The 21,024-nt window shown below is 34.5% G+C and overlaps 1 protein-coding gene across 11 annotated transcripts in view; it reads right to left on the bottom strand.

Annotated features, from left to right (window-relative positions):
* The window catches only part of BCAS3 (BCAS3 microtubule associated cell migration factor), a 576,449-nt gene that overhangs the window by 318,235 nt on the left and 237,190 nt on the right, over window positions 1-21,024 (bottom strand). For all 11 annotated transcript variants that reach the window (XM_081218975.1, XM_081218976.1, XM_081218978.1 and 8 more), the window contains exons 16-17: window positions 17,582-17,732; window positions 85-209 (exon numbers count right to left, since the gene is read on the bottom strand). In XM_081218975.1, the coding sequence (XP_081075101.1) occupies window positions 85-209; window positions 17,582-17,732 (276 nt within the window). The remainder of the gene's footprint in view (window positions 1-84; window positions 210-17,581; window positions 17,733-21,024) is intronic.

Here is a 21,024-nt window from a genome sequence, read left to right on the forward strand (position 1 = left end):
GATTATTCAAAGAGAACTGCTCTGAATTTTCCTCAAGAAACCAAAATTACAAATGGCAAGTTTAACATCAGTAAAAATACATACCTTTTTCTCTTTTCAGACCTGCATTATTTGCAAACCACGATCGGGATGTCCCAAATGTCGCAGCCACGCAAAATTCTCCGCCCATTGATTTGCTGGGTGAAATTTGTGGAGGTGGTTTAACTTTGCTTAAAAAATAAAATGATAGTAAAAAAAGAAAAATTACCATGATAAAATCATGGTCCTTGAGAAAATGACATATTTCCCTTAAAATTTGCCCCTAAGTATTCAAACGCTCCCATGTGGACATGCATTTTGTCGTAAGTATAACTGGTGGTTGTGAGACTGTGATCTGCAGTAAAAGTAAAACTAGTTCAAAGCTCCAGAGTATTATCGGAAAAGCAACTTATACCAATAAAAATTAGCTTCTTTTTGAAGAATGTGCTGGCAAAATCCAAGTCAACCCATTTGAGATAGATAACATTTCCCTGGATATTTCAAAGTGGAACCGTAGAACCAGCAAAAACATCTCATAATAATAGAATAGTTTATCAATTCACTTCAATATGTAAAATGTGGGACTGACAATACAGTTGAATGGAGACAGCATGTATGAAAACACGAGATGATACAGAATGGAATCCTGACAATGCTCTCAGACATATATGTATGGTTAGACAACGTCTGGTGAGTAGACCTAAAGATCTAGTGCAATTACAGTCATTGATCTTCCTATTTCTTGTTTAATTTTTCTTTGTGGATTTGTGAAGATGATAGGTCTATTTTTATTCTGCTTTTCCTATGTTTGAGGACACATTAAGTAACTTCTGCTACTTCACATAACTACCATAAAAAAGTACTTGCTGTCCTCTTTGTTTTCCCCAAATCAGTTTTCAGCTTCTAATACCACTGACTTCTGATATCAACCTTTCATCTCCTTGCAAATCCTATATTTCTCTTCTCTCCCAATTTGTCCAAGACTGCCCCAAAGTTCCTTAGCAATTTTGTCAGGCACCTTAGAGAAATGGTGTATTATTTTCTCTGACTCGTAGACCAGGAAATAGCCCCACTGTACACTGGTCAAGATCACAGCCCAGTCGGGGCACAAGAATAATGTTTCGCCGCTGCTAGTCAGTCTCAAATGTCAAATAACATTATTTCTACGTTCATTTGCTCACTATCCTTTATCTCTTTATCTTTTAATGAAGTACGGTTAGACAGAGAAAGACTGGGTTTTGGAGTCAGGTGGAAACACAAATCTGAATCCCAGTGCTGCCACTTTTTTACCTGTGTGAATTTTGATTAGGTTATTTATAACCTCTCAGTGCTCAGACAACTAATAAATAAAATATATGAAATAGAAAGACAGCAATGCCTACCTCTTAGGGTTATTTTAAGGTTTACAGCATTTTATTTGTTCTCAAAGTGTGGTCCCTGGCTAGTAGCACTGAGAACCTCTTAGACATGCAAATATTCATCAGGCCACACCCCGCTCTGCAGGTGGGGCATGACAATCTGTGTTTTTAATAGCCCTCCAGGAGATTCTGGCACACGTTCAGGTTTAAGAACCACTGTATTAGGTAACGTGTAGAAAGCGCTGTGAATTCCCATATCACAGAACTCAACGCTATCTCCTGTATAGCACACAGCCTTCAACTAATTTTCAAAAAATCAGACTTCACTTTGGTAATCTCATTTTCCAGGTGTTATGACACCTGAAATACTCTCTCACATATTTTATTTCCTGAGCCTTCTGTTTTGATGTCTTCCTCGTAGGGAAAGCAAAAAGTCTGGATCAGAAGCCACTCTGCTTGGTCTCTCTGCCTTTGACCAAATTCATGTAATGCACATTGCCATATATGCAAAGGCCTCTTCTTTCTATCATTAACATTTCTTAAACACAACAAGTTATTACCCATAAAAATCACATCCATGCCTAAATCACAAACACTAGTCACAGTCAGACTTCCACTGGTAGGGAATAAAATGACAGTTTTTTAAGTTTCTGTAAGAAAATGCATCTGTTTCTACCAACAATTTCACGTCTTCCTCGCTGCATTTGCCACAGCTGCAATAACCTTTGCAAAACCAACAGAAGAGAAGACTCCCCTCCACCTACACCTGAACAAACAAGCACCTTCCCTTGGTTTCTGGGTAACCGGCACCAGAATTGTTCTTTCTGGTTATGATGCTCTCTGTTGTACTACCTTAGAATGTAAATGTTCCTTCAAAGCCTTTATTTCCATCACTGAAATGCTGTAAGTTCCTGTAACTAGCATCTTTTAACTTCCACTGGTCAGTTTTTGGAGGCTGGAAGGCAGAGGAGAGAGGAAAAAAACATTCCAGAATTTTTTGAAAGGTGTTTCAACTGTGTGACTATGTTTTTACTAGAATCACCATCAAGGAACAATGATCCTACAAAATGTACAAGTTCAAAGTTCTTTGCAAATTAATGAATGCTATTTTTGTTTCTGTTTTTAAATCATGTGGTAAGCAACAAGACAGAAAACAAGTAGCATGCCACTTCTTAAGAGAGTCTATGGTGCATCTAAAGTATGCATCCTAAATAGATTTTAAAAGTTGCTACTGGGCCACTTAGCTACCTTTGTAATATAATAATCAATTTAGCCTTTAGCCAAGCAAATATATATATTTTGTATGTTTATTAGCTTACAGTCTAATCAATTAATGTCAGAAGCTAAAGTCTTTTAGGCTTCTTTAATGTTATACATAACTCAGCTTCTAAACACACAACTAAAAAGCACCAACATAGTATCAATTTACATAAACTCATTATCTCCTGCAGAGAATAAGTATCTTAGGTTAAAAGTATTCTTAAAATTATGAAAAAATGTTCATTTTTATTCTTATATTTCATTATTTCTTCTTGTTCTCCTGATAGGGCCTTCATAAATCACATTAGTACAAGTTTGTGTTTAATAAGTAATTAAAAGGGTTTTTATCCCTGAAAATAACTTGCTACCTCCTGCATGACACAGTGCTGTGTATGGGGTATTTAGCATATTTGGTGAACATATTCATAACAAGTTATTTCTATCATCAACCTACCTTTGGAATGACTGTGGTATTTAAGCAAAATAGAAATTTAAAATATGTGCTTATGTGTACTAGATTTTCAGAAAAATAAAAGGAAAAATAATCTAAAGAAAAGATTATTATTAATAAAGTATTTTCTATACAAAATACCCAAAGGGAGAAAACTTAACATTGATTCAATTTGCCCTTTATCCTAAAATTTTAAAAGACCAAGACCAGGAATGTTGGGTGGAAGCAGAATTGAACTTTTCCACAATGACCCAGAATATTTCTATTGCAAAATCACCTTTTGTTGGCAGAAAGATAAAACATTGAAAAACGATACATACGTGAAAGGAACAAAAGAGAAAAGTGCTAGCCTTGCAAATCATGCTCACTTATAGACTGGTGACCCAACCACTTTAGGAAAGCATTCCAGTACTAGCCTTTTTTTCTTTCTTCCTCTCAATATCTCCCTTTATCCTCTGAAAGAGACAATAAATCCTATTACAAGACATTTGCAAGTATAAACGAATACCTCTGGGTGTTGATTAATTTATTAAATTAATAATTGATATAAAAAATAAAAAATTTCAATGTATATGGGGGCCCAGAAATTCAATTGTGTTGTGGTTATAAATGAGAACAAAACATACTGATAGTGCTGGTGGACTCCTTTCCACTAAGAACTCCTGCTCTTTACCCTCCTGAGCCATAAATAACCCCGTGTTCAAAAATTAAAAGAAAAATTTGCCTGCACTTGTGAGCAAAACATAAAGAACTATGGAATGAATTCAACCTTCACCACATCAGAAAACATCACATTTACTAAACTTGATACAACATAATCAAAAGTAAAATTAATGTACGATGAAAAAAACAACAACAAATAAGGTGCTGAATTACAACTCAGGAGTTTAACACTCTGTCATTTCTTCTGGGAGACCTAACCATCTAACCATAGAATGAGAATCATTTTTAATGCCATCAGATGTTCTACGGACATTAACATGATGACATCTTTAAAAATATTTAAAAAGACTATGGAAGTTACCCATTGGCTTTTTCTGTATTATATAATTCAGTCAGAGAAACATATTGAATTTCTCTTGCCTGTTTTTTTTTTTTCCTCCACACTCTACTGCAAACAGAAAAAAAAAAAAAAGCAAAACTCTAATGATATCGGCTTTAAAATTATGTCTATCTGGATAATTTTACTATGTTCTATAAAACAGGACACAAGTGGTGAATCTGTGGATGGCATGAAAAGCAACAATGAGGTCCAGTGCCTTGTTTAGGACACAAGCATGGAAAAGAGCTAAACCGAGATAGAAGCACCGTTTTCTTTCCTTCTCTAAAACATAAGGGTACAGTCAATATTTCAGTTTAAATCTTAGACACAATATTGATGTAAGAATTACAAGTGGTATTACGTCTTTGTGTTAAGGAAGAAAAACTTTTCTTTATGCTCCTCACTGTGCCTGGGCTTTCAAAAGGAATTCCGAAGTTTTCTCTCACTCTCACTGTGTATTCTAAAATAAAAACTAAGAGGGAAAATGAAAGTATTTATTTTAAAAAAAGATATTGATAATATAGCTAAAATTATTCTATCACAAATTATTCTTAAAGATATGAGATTTCTGTAAACCTGCCAGATAAGATTCTCCTCTCCATATAAGTCTTTGCTTCTAAAAAGGAAATTATATTATTATTTTTTTTCAATATTCTCAGAATAACAAGATTAATTTAAATTAGCTATTTATAAACAGATTGAAGACTCGGTGCTAATTAAAACTTTAAACATAATTTGACATGTAACTTTTAACTCTTCTTTAAAATTAACCTTATACACTACAAAGATATATTCAAATGGACTACCTCTTATCTACACTGTTGTGCATATATTTTTTCTTTTGCTAAGAAAGTCAAAAACAGCAATAGTTTAAACATGATACTACATGCCGACTAGGAGCTCGATAAAAACTTGTTACTTATTTGTAATACTGAAAGCAAAATTCATTTTTAAAATTTCACAGTGGCTATTTCTCTTAAAATTTCTTCATTAAAAAGTATATCATGAAAAAAAGTATATCATGTGTGTGATTCTTACATCATTTTATGCCATTATTTAAATTCATAAATCCTAGAGAATACATAATCTCCAGAATGTAGAAAATGGCTAAAGTGTCGAAGATGGTCTGCATAATTAACTTTCCAACAAGCTTATTTGGTTGTCAAAGGAAAAGATATTATTATAAACTGACTCATCTGAAACTGCCTGAATTTAAATAATTAAAACAGTTTATCAAAGAATGAAGAATTAGTAGAAACTGTGATCAGTCAAAAGCAAAATCTTAGCTAAATATAAATGTTTCAACTGAAAATTTATAAAAAAAATTTGTATGAAACTTACATAACATTTTAAGGGGAACTATAAAATTTTCATATTCTTCTAAAATACAAATATTATCCTATACTGGAAGTCCTATAACCCTGATGAAATAAATAACTTTATTTAGCATAATATTTTATTTCAAAACAGTAAATAAAAACATTCTCAGGTTGAATGCTAAATAGCATGGAAAAATAGTAAAAACTCTTAAAACAAAGAAGCTCTTATAAACAACATGGAAGAAGTTGTCAAATTTATATTCCTTTTGCTGCCTTAATTTGAGGTTTCATTAAGATCTTAATGGGAAAAACATGCACCACCAGTAAAGGAACGTATTTTAAAGGAGGCTCTTTTAGGCTAGTATAAGTGACTAAAAACGAGTTTCTTGTGAGCTAACGATGGCATCAAACAAACCACAAAGCAGTCTTCTAAAAGACAAGCAATGATTTAAAAGTCTACTATATTTCATATATCCCTTTCTTTAATCTGGCTCTTTTAATCTTGTTTCAACCTCAAATCATTTCTGGTTGACAAGTACTTTTGCTTAAATTTGAGGAGCACATAAGCTGTTGAAGGCATGGGCTTTTCTTATTTCACATACAGTGTTTGTCATTTTATCTTTACTTCTATGCTAAAACTTCAATCTTTATTAACATACTAAAACTTTTTTCTTTGTACTTAGAATGAGAAATTTATCCCAAGATGGAATTTAATTCTAAATTGGGTCTACAAAGAAATGTTGGCATATGTTGAATCTGGCATTTAAAAATCAACTGTTCACTACAAGCTCCTGAGTAAGATCCATGTATCTTATTTGTTTTGGAAGAAATCCGGTTAACACAAAGAATGAAGGTTGACTTTCAGGGAATTTTTATGCCTGTATACCCTGATTTTGTTTACAATAGTTTCACAATCTATATCCTAATTTTGATGCTGCATTTCAAAGAGGAAATTTTTATGATGATTTATCACCCTATTCTAATACGACAATGAAATTTTCAGATGCTCCTGTGGCATATGAACACTGAAATTAGTTTGTGTCAAATTTTTAAGTTTCTTTTTGTCCAAGAGAAAAATAATTGGAAGGTTTTTTCCTAGTATAATGGGACAGTATGAGTAAGTCCCAGGAGCAGTTATGAGAACTGCACATACATGTATTCTGACTAAATTTATAAAATTGATATAACTTACATTAACCAAAACTTTTTGGGCTCACTCACTCTTAAAAGCAAAAAAGACAAAAACAAAAATGAAAAAAAAAACCCATGATCTAACTTAAAGAAACTACTTTTCAAAAATGGAATTTTCCCCTTAAAGCAGAAAAGAAATCATAGCAGTAGCAGCGAGCATTTACTGAGCTCTTATTATGTGCCAGGCACTGTTCTAAGCAATTTATATTGTCGGTTCATTAACTCCTCATAATAAACCTATGAGGTAGGTGCTACTGGTAACTCCATTTAATGGAGATAAGGAAACTAAGATAAAGAGAGGTTTTAGAAAATTGCCCAAGATCATATAGGTAGGAAGTGTGTAAGCTGGGATTTAAGACCTAGGCAGTCTGATTCTGGAGCCCTGACTCTTCCTATTTTTTTTAAGTTTTTTTTGATGTGGACCATTTTTAAAGTCTTTATTGAATTTGTTACAATATTCTGTTTTATGTTTTGGTATTTTGGCCATGAGACATGTGGGATCTTAGCTTCCCGACCAGGGATCAAACCTGAACCCCCTGCACTGGAAGGTGAAGTCTTAACCACTGGACCACCAGGGAAGTCCCCTGACTCTTAACTATTGTGCTAAACATATTATACCAGGTTCTAAATATATTCTATTTCATACCTTTACATAAAAGTATTAAACATACTGTTTCTTTTCTATGATCACCATGTCTAAGACTGACAAAAGTTGTATTTTATGCAGTCTTACATAAGAGTTTACTAAATAAGTTATGGTGGGGAGGTGTTAATAACTCGAAATAATAAGTTACTTAGGAGGTTTTACGTGAAATACAAATTTCCTCATGTAGCTCCGTAACTACCTAAACTATTCAAAACAGAACTGACCCTTGTTCCTTTGGTACCAAATAAAATGCAGTAAAAATTTATAGGGTATTTTTAGTATACCTTAAATATATTTACATTTCAAAATAAATCTTGTCTTCAAATGTTCAGCATGTCATGTAGGGAATTTCTATCACTAAAATACTCAAAGCTTTAAACTTGGGTGTTAGCCTTTGTCTTATGATATATACTAGCATTATTATGAGAATTCTTCTAATTTCCTTTTTTAAAAATATTAATCTATGATTTTTTTATGTGACTTTTCAAGAAATGAAGTGAAACCAAGAAAACTAATCTTTTAAAGCTTAAACACCAACGTTTACGTCCCATCTACAAATTACTCAGTAATTCGGTGCATCTATCTGTGATCAGGCCATGCAACTGAAAACAAAGTACAAAACAGAGTTACTTTCTGAGAGTACAGCAAATGAATTAGGCATGCTGGACTGAACTGGGACTCACCATGGAGCTTTTATGGAAAAACACCCCGCTCCAAACAGATAAGGCCTTCATGGAAAAGGGGGGAAAATGCACAAAAAATTAGAGGAAAACTCATGTAACATTAACAAATACATGTTTATTATACTGTTAAAGAGTATGGATAAAATAAATTAAAAAATTAGTAATCGTTTGCAATCCTGCCATAGATACTAACAAGTCTGATATAACCAATAAATGGAATGATGTGCAGTAACAAGGCCCTTAATTTTCATAGGGTTAGAGATTTCAAAATGCTCTATTTCTCCCCCTTTTCTGGAGCACCCCTGTAGGGTTCCTAAGGTAAAATAAAATAAAATCCACTTCACAGGCCCTTTAAAACAAAGTACAAGTTAAATGGAATAATCGGATGGAGAAAAGAGTAGCAACAGATGTGTGGTTGTGTGACACGAAATGTTTAAAACTAGCGAAAGGGGACTCAATAAAAATTTGATAAGCATTGTTTGCTGTTCACCAGTTGTAGTCTCAGAGCCACAGAAAGAAAGTACATATTTTCTAAGCTGCTTAATTACAGTAAGTTGAACTGCATATTGCTGGTCAAAGGAACTAACACTAAAACCAAGTCTGTGGTATGATTTACTTCCATTTTAGGGTCACATTCCAGGAAATGAGCATTACTCTTAATAATGATAGAAGAGGTTAACTTCCTCTATCTGGCCTACACTGGGCTAGGTTGGAATACAAGAAACTAAAGCCACAACTGCTTGCTTTAAATACAGCTGGGGATACAAAAGCAGACTTCAATGTTACACATACTTCTTAATATTCTGTTCATAGCATTTAAGACATGCTATGCATATTTGCACACAGAACAAAATATTGCTGTTGCATCTGACATTTGGAAGGAAGACATAATAAACTGAGAAGGAAAGAGCACTGCATAACTTGGTAGTTTTCTTCTTCAACTTTGGTGCTAGGAATATTAAAAAAGAAAAATCATGCTAATTAGCACCAATCTCCCAGTGAACTGAGTATATTCACAAAACTGAGTACAATTCTGAGGACTGAAGAACAGAAGATATGAAAAAGGGAACAGAAAAGCAAGATACTATTAGAAGAAAGAGTGAGTTGGAAGACAGAAATATTGGAAAAGAAAACTTTAGAGATGATGTCAATACAAAGCAAGGAAATCTCTCCCACAGTTAATGATAAGACCACAATCAGAGAAATGTCATCATTCAGATGTCATCATCCACATCTAAAACAATGTATTTCAAAAATTTTTTGACTATGACCCATAGAAGTATACAGTTGGCCCTCCAGATCCATAGGGGCCACATCCACAAACAACTATAGATCAAAAAAAAAAGAGAAAGTTCCAAAAGGCAAAACTTGCTGTGCACCAGCAACTATTTACAATTTAGAAATGATTTAAAATATATGGGTAGAGGTGTGTAGGTTATATGCAAATACTAGGCCATTTCATATAAAGGACTTGAGCATCCATGATTTGGGCATGGGGTGGGAACCAACCCCCCTTGGATACTGAGAGACAAATGTATTAACGTGTAAGCTGGGATGTACATGAACACACACAAATTGGAACAATTTAATGAATGTGGGGTTTTTTGGTGTGTAATCAACTTTATTATTCTCTATTTCAATGTTTTGTAAACATTAATGTTGGGATTTAGTTACAGTGAAGATTGTTGCATATAATGACAGGGTAGGTAGGTCTGAGTGCGGCCTTAGATTCTATATTTCTAACAAGCTCCTAGATAATGCCAAGGCTGTTAGTTTGCAGAACCAGTAGCGAAATTACGTTCTATTATATTCTATTTCATTAATGAAAATAAAGTTAGCCATGATCCCCTTGTCTTGATTTCATGATTCACTAATTACATCAGAAACAAAATGTTACTGGAGCTCACCCTGAACTTTGAGAAACACCATTTTAACTAAGTGTGACCACGTGAAGACTCCAATGTCTCAACAGCACCGTGACGCCATAAAAAAAGGATCAGAAAATGGAAAGTTCAACACATTTCCGTATGCCCACAAATACCAGCAAAATGAAGAAGTTATTGTTGGCACACACTACCCAACTCCCTTTCATTTTCTTCCTTAGGCAGACACCTGAATTAATCAAATAGTTCAAACGATTCTGACAGAAGCACTTGTGATCTGGAACGTCTGGGCATGAGTTGCTCTTTAGCATATATTGTATAGAAGCTAGACAATCTCCCACCTCATTCCAAATATCAGAATACAACTGATTCACTGTAAAGAATTTGAAAGTTTTATCTTAATCCTTTATGACTTAAAAGGCTTCTGATTGACCCCCAAAATCAAACAAAAATGAAACAAAACTTTAAGTTTCTACATTTCGTAAGACCAGCTGATGTTCCCACCTACAGAGCCAGTAAATACCTTTTTCCAAGTTTAAATTTCCTTATATATAAAAAAGAAACATATTAGCCAAAAAAATTAAACACAAGTTTTTGGTGGTTTTTTTTGTTTTTTTTTAAATATCCTAGATTTTCCTTCCCGGACAGTAGCAGCATGTTACCAACAAGATTTCTATAACACCACAATCCCAAAATGCACTGTTAACCCTCCAGACACTGTAGCAAACAGGCCTGCACTAAACAGCAGTGTGGTCAAGTTTAAAGACAACACAGTCCTCACTGTTCACAACATAACTTGGTTGTGTGAGTTACAAGCCATCCTTCTTTAGCCAAATAAGGATCTACAGGCTGATGCAGCTCAAGGAGAAAACAGGGTCTGGGGAAACAGGGTGAGGACCCGCTTCAGTACGTACATTTGGCATGGTCCCAACCTGTACTCACCCACTTCTTACTCGCTCTGACAAACTGGACCTCTGCCACATACATGTAAAAGAAGAGCCACAAACTCTAACGAATTAGAGTGACTGACGTAACTACTGACTTTGCATGGGTGGTGTCAGCTGTTCTTTTGAAATGTGCCCGCTTCATCTTTCCTCAGTAGGGAAAGAATGAAAATATAAAGTCACAAAGGCCAAGTCCATGATCCAGCTGTCTTCACCTATGACTTTCCCCTCCTCTCCAAAATCCCGCAGCTGTAGTTCTACAGGGCATGACTCGAAGGAGGAAGAGAGCGTGTGAGTAAGAGTGTATGGGGAATTAAAATGGTCTGTATTAACAAATGCAACTCAAATTATCATATTCAGGTATTAAGAATTTGTGTGTTTTCCAAACACTATTAAGTTTCAGCAGGTTGAACAATCCTGCCATATAAAACCTATCCACTTAAGTCATGATTATGTCCTTTTTAAGCTGAATTCTGATTGAAAAACATCAGGGCTGGCCAAGAGACTAAAAATCCAGAAATGCTAGTCCAGCATAAAGTGACTTTGCCTTTGGTTCTCAAACGGTTTCTTCTGGAGACTGTCAGAAGACAGTTAGGAATTGTGCTTTGTATCAAATCGTTAATGCTATGTAACTCTTTAAACTCTGATTCATTTTTTCAAAGGCCACACAGTACCACAAAAGCTTTGGTCTTACTAGCTGAAAACAAGACAAATGTGAAGATTTTTTTTTATATGTAAGGGAAAAGTAAAACTAGATTTGATTTGAACATGGTAAAATCTTTTATAACCTGACTCTAGTGCTGAAAGGCATTAATAATGATTAGATTTCATCATCTTCAGAGTTATAGAAACTAAAAAAATCTCTGAAAGTCCTATTTTCCAATTGATCATATCCTATGAGAATTCAAGCACTATCACTTAACAGACATCAGAAAGAGCCCATATAAATATTAAACATACTGAACAGAGAAAGGGCTATACAACATTATGTGTAAAATTGTAAAGTAAAGCCGTATTCTCTAACAAAATATTCCAGGAACCCTAAAGACTCTGCTACACTCTCTATGCCCCCTGTTAAGCAGCATCTTTGATGGACACACATTTCCTACGTGCATGCAAGCAAATCAGTCCTCACATCATTTTCAAGTATTAAAATTTTTCATTAATTTAATTTTAACCACTCGCTACTACAGAGACCTATGGCATTACTGGCTCTCAAATTACTGATCTGAAGGCAAATTCAAGCTGAAATATACAGAAAATTGTCTAATCTGAGGTACGTTCAACATGCAAATTTAAATTACAAGGTCAAGATTTTCATTAGAAAAACACTAATGTTCAAATTCTGCCAGATGTGGCAGAAGAGAGACTAGAAGAGAGACTGTACACACAGACTGTCAAATTTCTATAGTAAGTAATGCTTGCTGACTTGTAATACAGTATATAGGAGACTTAATCCCCTCGCCGCTCCCATCCCCCCCAAGTCCACAGATTTATGGTAAAAGGGAACAAACTATGGAGTGGTTTAAGTACTCTACTGATTTAGTACAAAAACTGGAAACTCAAACTATATATGTATATTGCACATGTAGACATATCCATCCTAATGAAAATACATTATCAATTACTTTATATCTGGAACCAAACATACATAGCTTAGCTATCAAGAAATAACACATAGATAAGACAGGGCTGGGAGGTGGAGAATTACCATTTGCTACTGTATCTGGGGAATCTTTCTCCAAATCTTTCCCATTTAACTCTTAGAACTTCACCTATAACATTTGGGGCTCAGGTCAAAGCATCTAAATAAGCCAAGGCAGACCTAACTGAATTAGAAGGAGGAATAGACCTTCCTCAAGGACTATATGCCAATGTCACTTATTCACTTAGCAAGCTCTGACGGCAGATTGAGTCTACAAATTTCAATTACAGATAATCAAATAAATGTTATTAAATGCTTCCATTCCTAAATAAGAATAATCATCTATGTCTTCTAAATGGAGCTCTTGCGAAGCAATGGCCTAGGGCACAGCAATGAATGAGGCTTAGAAAGTAGGTAACAGGATCATACACCTGGTGGGAATTCATACACTGTAAGTATGACAGATAATAATTCATACATACAAACTTTCATTTTTCAGATGAAGAAATTTACCTAGGACAACCAAGATGTGAAACCAGAGCTTCAGACTCCTAAGTCAGTATTCTTTTACTACATTATCTACTTCTACAGGGTCAGGCCCAAAGTTCCTAATACCTAGCTCGAATTGCTCACAAAGAAATGAATAAATACAAACATGGGGGGGAGGGAAAAAGGAGCAAAAAGCTGCTCGATTTAAGAAAAAGGAAACCTATGAAAGACAACAAGTCATACCAGGTTTACTTCACCAAAAACCTCAGCTAGTTAAGGGCAAGGAAGTAACTTCATTCCCAATTTCTATATTTTTATTCCCATGAAATTACTCTGACCACTCTTTTTGCACATTCTACATATACTGTTCATTCATTCATTTATTTATTTATTTATTTATTTATTTATTTATTTATTTATATTTATGTATGTATGTATGTATGGCTGTGTTGGCTCTCGAACCCATGTCCCCTGCATTGGCAGGCAGATTCTTAACCACTGCACCACCAGGGAAGTCCCCTGACCACTTTTTGAAATGTACTGTTCCCTGCTTGTGCCCACAAAATGATGTGTATATGTTAATAATTTTAGATTTGATGTACAAAAAATTAAGCATATTGATGAAAAATTATCTATTTAGTAAGTTTTTACATAGGAAGCTTTAAAAATTAATTCAACCAAACATCTATGGACTATTGCTTAGTAAATCCCTACTACAAAATCTTTACACTCCAAAACAATGAGCAATTCCTTAGCACCCAGTTTCACTTTTAATAGATCATTTATTCACACATGATAAAAACATGATGGAGGTCCTTCCACTCCTCCAGTCTTAGACTGGAAGAAATGGGTTTTGTTTGAATGAGTGACTGTTAAACCAAAAGATTCTTGGCACGTCTTTTGCCTTCACCAGTGTGCACCACAATCGGGTTAAACAACAGCTGTTGCCAAAACAGGCCTTATTTCCTCCCAGTGCTGCTTCAAGGTACAGAACGTGAAGGTGCAAATACATCTGTCTTTTGCCATTTGTAGTTCTACTGGCCTTGCAAATGTCTTCGAATAAGACAGATGGTCCCTGACACTGCACAGGCTTTCAGGGATCTATATTTCCAAAAATAAGAGGGCAGACATGAAACACGGTAAGTACACGTCTATCCCCTGAAGGTTTGAGTTAAGGCTTCCATCTAAATTTGGTTATTTAAATATAGGATCCTAAGCAATCCTTGGAAATCTCTATGCTAGAAATATGATTTTTAATGTTTATTTCATGCCGTTATGCCAAATATCTAGGACATGGAACAAATAATATATATTTTACTAGATATATTATCAGGTATATTTGAACTTACATTTCTATAAATGAGTCAGCTCTGTGTTCTCTTTCTACATAATTCATGTCAAATACTTCTGTTAATTTTATCTTTAAAATGCTAGGAAAGGCATTTCACTGAAGCACAGAGTAAATCAGGATTTCCACAATAACCTGGAAAATTAAAAGCCTGTTTGCTCCTCACTCTGGTGACCTTAATGTGGCAATCAAAATTCTCAGTAAATATAATACAATTTGATGGAAATAATGCAAGTGAGCTAAGGGCAGCTTGCGAACTGGTCACAGTAAAAAAAAATTTTTTTTAATAAAAATGAAATAAATATAACCTTACTATCTAATGGGAGAAATCTAATGATATAAAAATGTCTGGGATGTGCTTCAAATCTCAGCATATGTCAAAAATGGAAACCTAGGGAATGTATCTTACTCTCAAAACAAATATTACTGTTGGTTAGGCAAAATACATGTATTTCAATGAAAATGCTAAATGTTAAGACAATAAAACCACAAACTATATTCTAAAAATTCTATGACCAAATGTTTGGGTGACTTACAGTAGTACTGTAAGAATTATAAGTAAAGTCACAATAGCAATTTCTAAATATAATCAACAAACCCTTCAGAAAATGGCTTAAGGGTATTAAGCCTTGTAACCTAGCCATAGCCAAGCATAAGTTATGAATACTATCATCAAAGTGTTTTTGGCCACTGTAATCTTTGTTAATAGGAAGGGAAAAAAAGAATAGTAGGAGGGGAGGGAAAAAAAGAAGAGTGGGTGGGGTAATTTATGGAGCACTAAAGCTCTGCCATAGTATAGAATTCATTACAGAAAACAACCATATAGAAGAAAAAAATACTAATAAAATGAGTTTTTGGTGGATGTGTGTGTGCACGTGTGTATGTGTGTGCTGAGTGAGAAAAGATAAATGATAAGGTAAATATGTTAAACTGCTAACATTTGGGAAATGTGGGTATACAGGAATTCCTTTTACTGGTCTTGTAACTTTTTTTGCTAAGTTTGAATGAATCTCTATCAAAATGTTTAAAATTAAAAGCCAAGGACTCATTGTGGGACAAATAGTAATTATTCCTTCTAAACACTCCAAGATAGGGGATGTGCCAAAAAGAATTCAAAAATTTGGAAAAAATAAAATGGTTTGAGATCTGAGATAAAAAGCCCAGTAAAGAGGGAGGAGATATGGGGATATATGTATATGTATAGCGGATTCACTTTGTTATAAAGCTGAAACTAACACACCATTGTAAAGCAATTATATTCTAATAAAGCTGTTTAAAAAAAAGCCCAGTAACTAATAAGATACATGTATCTTAAACTAATATTAATTTCAAAGCACACAATTCAAATTCCTATCACTTAATTCATTAGTAAATAATTATTAAACTGTCTAGAATATAAGGGAACATAATACACGTACTCTGAAAATCTAGGAATTGTGACCAAGTTTTTAACAAGAAAAGGAAACACTGAAGTTATCTAAGTTCATAAAGTATGGTAGCACAGGAAAACACCAGATGATTAATAGTTTCTACCCATCTAAAGACAGAGAGAAAGAGTAGCAAGAGAGACAGTGAAAGAGTGTGTGATAAACATCTTTTTATTATGGAAAGTTTCAAATATATACAGAAGTAAACTCACTTTTCAACCTCCCCACAAATATTTTGAATTAAACTCTAAGATCACGTGATTTCAGGCATAGAACTTTATCTAGGATCTTAGTGGTAAAATTAAAATCAAGAGGAACAATTTTGAGATTAGATTCTTAGATTCAAGAAAGACTGAAAAACACTGTAGAATTCTACAATGCTGGGTTGGATCAAGAAGGTATAATTATGTACTGACTGATTTCTGTGAGTGAAAAAATAACTTTTAAGATTATGATTCAAGATTTAGTCCCATTTTTATTTGATTCTACGTCCCAGAAGTGTATCATTACACAAAGAAAAAAATGAGCCACCTGTAAATATAAGTTCATAACCCCTTTACTATCCATAGCCACTCTTATTTAACTTATTTTAAAATAAAGAAACTAAATAAGAGGAAAGGGAGGTAAAAATTCTATTTAAATTACACTACTAATGAAGAGTTAAAAAGCTGATATCAATTTTAAAAAACACAGGCAAATGATTTGTATCATAAGATGTCTGATTTGGGAGCTCGATTTGCTGTATTTTTCCCTTAATACACCACAACCTCAACTTCTGCATTCAGAAACAGGAATTTATAGGCAAACACAGCTCCACTAGGTAGAGGGTCAATTTCAGTGCAATGGTGAAATCTGGAGCTAAAAGGCCTCATCCTGAAGTAGCTTCTGTAAACACTTCACCTCCTAGCACAACAATATTAAAACATAATGATACAGCAGCCACATAATTAAGTCTATTCCTCTTGTTGGAAAGACCTTGAAGACTATTTGAAGCCAAGATGGAGTTTTCTCTTGACTACCAAATACAGAATTTTAAGACAGTTGTTCCATTTCAAATTAGGCTAAACCTCAGGATTTCTTATTGATGAAAACAGGTAATTTGGCTATAGACATATATATTTTGGGGAACATAGTGGAGTTTCACGGTTGTTATACAATTGAATATCTAATGATCTTATATCTTAGACATAGTACTTTATTTTCAGGAACCCAAAGAAGTGACAATTTTATATTCCTAACAGGTAGGAATTAGAAAAATTTTTAAATAGCTAAAATAAGCACAAAGATATCAAGTGAGTCATCAAGGGTCTCTGAGGATGTTAATGACCAATCTGAGTGAAGCCTAAACCCTAGGACTCTGGATTTTGAAAACTATCCATAATATCACATTGTCCTGACACTAACAATAGAATATTATATGTAAATTGTACCTCAATATAGATGATTTTTTTTAAGTATTAGAAACATGGTTGTCATATTAAGTTCTCTCCTTAGTATTGGTGTCAGTCAAAATTTGGGGGTCATTATAAATCCATATCATGTCCACAAAAGCAAGAAAATGCAACTGCACTACTTTCAGACAAAGCCACAAGGCAGCAACTATAAGCCTGAGTAAATGGATCTGGTTTTTATTAGCCAATACTAGTTTTCACAACTTGTCACTGCTTTGTTTTTTCTGTGAATGTGCGTGTACATGGCTGTGTATGAATGTGTTTGTGGATGTTCTATACTTCGTATTTAATCTGCTGCCATTAAGTCTCATGTGGGCTGTAAATGAAGAGCATAATCAAAACCACCCAAAGAAAAAGTATGTTTTATTTTTGTGTATTTAATCCTCTAAAACAGCTACTAAAAAAGTATCAAGCCTGAGGCCTTACCCTGTTCGTTTGGTGATGGTCCCCAATGTCATTGGCTGCTTGATTTGTGCAAGAGGCATCAATACCATCAGGCTGGGGAGAGGAGAAAGCCGGGGGTTGCCAGGGTTGTTGTTGGCAAAATTATTGTAGGAGTCTTGGCTGTTGAGTTTCCCTACAAAGAGAAAAAAGAAAAGAAAAGCATCACCAAGGTAAGTTTCCTTCTCTGATAGGATTTGCACTGACTCCACTAATCTTTTAAGAAAGTTATCAAACGCAGAAGGGATTCTAAAAGAATCATGGCTATATGGATGGAAAAAAACCAAAGGACTCTGGTAATACCAAATGTGCATTGATTATAAACAGAGACTGTAGTGTTTGAGGATGGGGGATTGGAGGATACAGAATTGGATAGATGTTACATGGTTATACAAATAATTGGTATAAAACTTAATTATAATTTTATGGTGCTATAAAGAAATATAGGATAGTAAAAGAAAATAAAATGGCAAGATCTAAATTAGTCTAGAGGAAGCATGGAACATTTCCCTAAACAAGCTTGAGAGTAAGTGGGGAGAATATTCCAGCCATGGTGACCTGCAAAGGCTCAGAGAGCAGAAGAAACATGAGTCATAAGGATGTGTATCCGTAGAACGTACCACAGTAGACACAGGGTGAGACTGACAAAAGTCAATAGGCAAAAACGTTGCCTTACTCCCAAAATGTACCACTCCCCACCATAAAATTAAAAAACATAAATCAACCCTTTATTTTATGATGGTATTAATACCAAAAAAAAAAAGAATAGGCATTATGGCTCATTAACAACCAGGAAAAACAAGCTCTGTGAAATAAAATCTGATCTGCAGTGAGAGTAATTACTCTGCTCTCACCAATAAGCCAAATTCCTCTCATGCACTTATCTTTTCTCCCTCTCCATGGCTTTGCATTTTCTGGAACATCCTATAAATGAAATCACAAAGTATGTACAGTATTGTCTTGCTTCTTTCACTTGCCAATAAGCATCTGAGATTCATCCACTCTACATTTTCCTACATGTATCAATTCTTTCCTTTTTATTCCTGAGTATGATCCCCTTGTATGGAAGTACTTCAGTTTCTTTACCGAGTCATTGGCAAAAGGACATTTGACTTGTTTCCAACTTTTGGTTATTACAAATAAAGCTGCTATAAACATTTTTGAACAGGTTTTTGTATGAATGTAAGTTTTTAAAAAACATATAAATAATCTAGGAATGGAGTTGCTGATCATAGTAAATGAATGTTTGCATGGACATAATAATTGTATGTTTAAGATTATGAGAAAATGCCAAACAGTTTGACAAAGTAGCTGATCTTCACACTCCCACCAGCAAAGTATGACAGTTCCAGTTCTTCTGCATCCACACCAGAATTTGGTATTGTTACTCTTTTTGATTTTAGCTATTCTGGCTTTTATTTGGATTTCTCTAATGGTCAAAAAAGTTTAGCTTGTTGTTGTTGTTGTTCATGTACTTATTTGTCATCCATATATTTTCTTTGGTAAAGTACCTATGTAAAGCTTTTGCCAATTTTAAAAACTGGGTTAATATTTTTGCTGAGATATAATTCATATACCATAAAATTCACCCTTTTAAAATGTACAATTCCATGGTGTTTAGTATATTCTACAGAGTAGGATCATATACTATGATCACTATCTAATTTCAGAACATTTTCATCATCCAAAGAGAAAGCCCATACCCATTAGTTGTCACTCTTCCTTTGCCCCACCCATCCGCTTTTGATACAGGAATCTTCTCTGTTTCTATAGATCTGCCTATTCTGGATATTTCATATAAATGAAATCATACAATGTAGTCTTTTGTGAGTGTTTCTTTCACTTATTATGTTTTCAAGGTTCAACCATGTTACCAAGTATCAATAGTTCAGTCCTTTTACTGGTTGAATAATATTCCAATGTATGGATATACCACATTTATACCAGTTGATGAATATTTGGGTTGTTTTAACAGGCTACTATGAATAACGATTCTATGAACATTAGTGCACAGGTTTTTATGTGGACTTGTGCTTTCAATTTTCTTGGGTATATACACCTAGGAGTGGAACTGTTGGGTCTATATTTAACCTTTTGAGGAACTGCTAAACTGTGGCTGCACCAACATATGACGGCTCCAAATTCTCCACATCCTCAACAATATTTGTTATGGTCTATCTTTTTTATTTTATCTATCCTAGTAGGTGCGAAGTGGTATCTCACTGTAGTTTTGATTTGCATTTTACTAATGACTAATGATGTTAAACATCTTTTTCATGTGCATTTTGGTAATTTGTATACCTTCTTTGGAGAAATGTCTATCCAAAATGTTTACCCAAAATTGAGTTATCTTTTTATTGTTCAGTTGTAACAGCTAATTATATTCTCAGAATATAAGTCCCTTATCAAATACATGATTTATAAATATTTTCTCCCATTCCATGTGTCATCTTTCACTTTCTTCATGGTATGCTTTGAAACATAAAAGTTTTTAATTTTGATGAACTCTTTATATTTTCTTTAGTTGCTTATTCTTTTGTTGTCATATCTAAGAAACCACTGCCCAGTCCAAGGACACAAAGATTTAGAGCTATGTTTTCTTTTAAGAGTTTTATATATTTTTAGCTCTAACATTTAGGTCTCTGACAAAATTTTTTTTTTTTTTTTTTGCAGTACGCGTGCCTCTCACTGTTGTGGCCTCTCCCGTTGAGGAGCACAGGCTCCGGACGCGCAGGCTCAGCAGCCATGGCTCACGGGCCCAGCAGCTCCACGGCATGTGGGATCCTCCCGGACCGGGGCACGAACCCACGTCCCCTGAATTGGCAGGTGGACTCTCAACCACTGTGCCACCAGGGAAGCCCTCTCTGACCAATTTTGAATTAATTTTTATAAATGGTGTGAGGTAGGGGTTCAACTTCATTCTTTTGAATGTTGAATATCCACTTGTTCCAGCATCATTTGTTGAAAAGATATTCTTTCCCACACCAATGGATTGTCCTGGTACCCTTGCTGAAAATCAAACGACTATAAATGTAAGAAATTATTTATGGATCTTACTCTCAAATTTCAAAAGTTCTTTATATATTCTGGATATAAATCTTTTATAAGATACATGATTCTTACATATTTTCTACCCTGCTGCGACCTGTCTTTTTCTTCCCTTACAGATCTTTTAACAAGCAAAATATTTTTTCATAAATTCCACTTTATGAATTTGTTTCTTTTGTACATTTTTTGTTTCAAAAATTCAATCTAGGGGCTTCCCTGGTGGCGCAGTGGTTGGGAATCTGCTTGCCAATGCAGGGGACTCGGGTTCGAGTCCTGGTCTGGGAAGATCCCACATGCTGCAGAGCAACTGGGCCCGTGAGCCACAACTACTGAGCCTGCGCGTCTGGAGCCTGTGCCCCGCAATAAGAGAGGCCGCAACA

Source organism: Mesoplodon bidens (genome assembly GCF_964165515.1).
Source record: "Mesoplodon bidens genome assembly, chromosome: 19".
In the NCBI taxonomy this organism is placed as follows: domain Eukaryota; kingdom Metazoa; phylum Chordata; class Mammalia; order Artiodactyla; family Ziphiidae; genus Mesoplodon; species Mesoplodon bidens.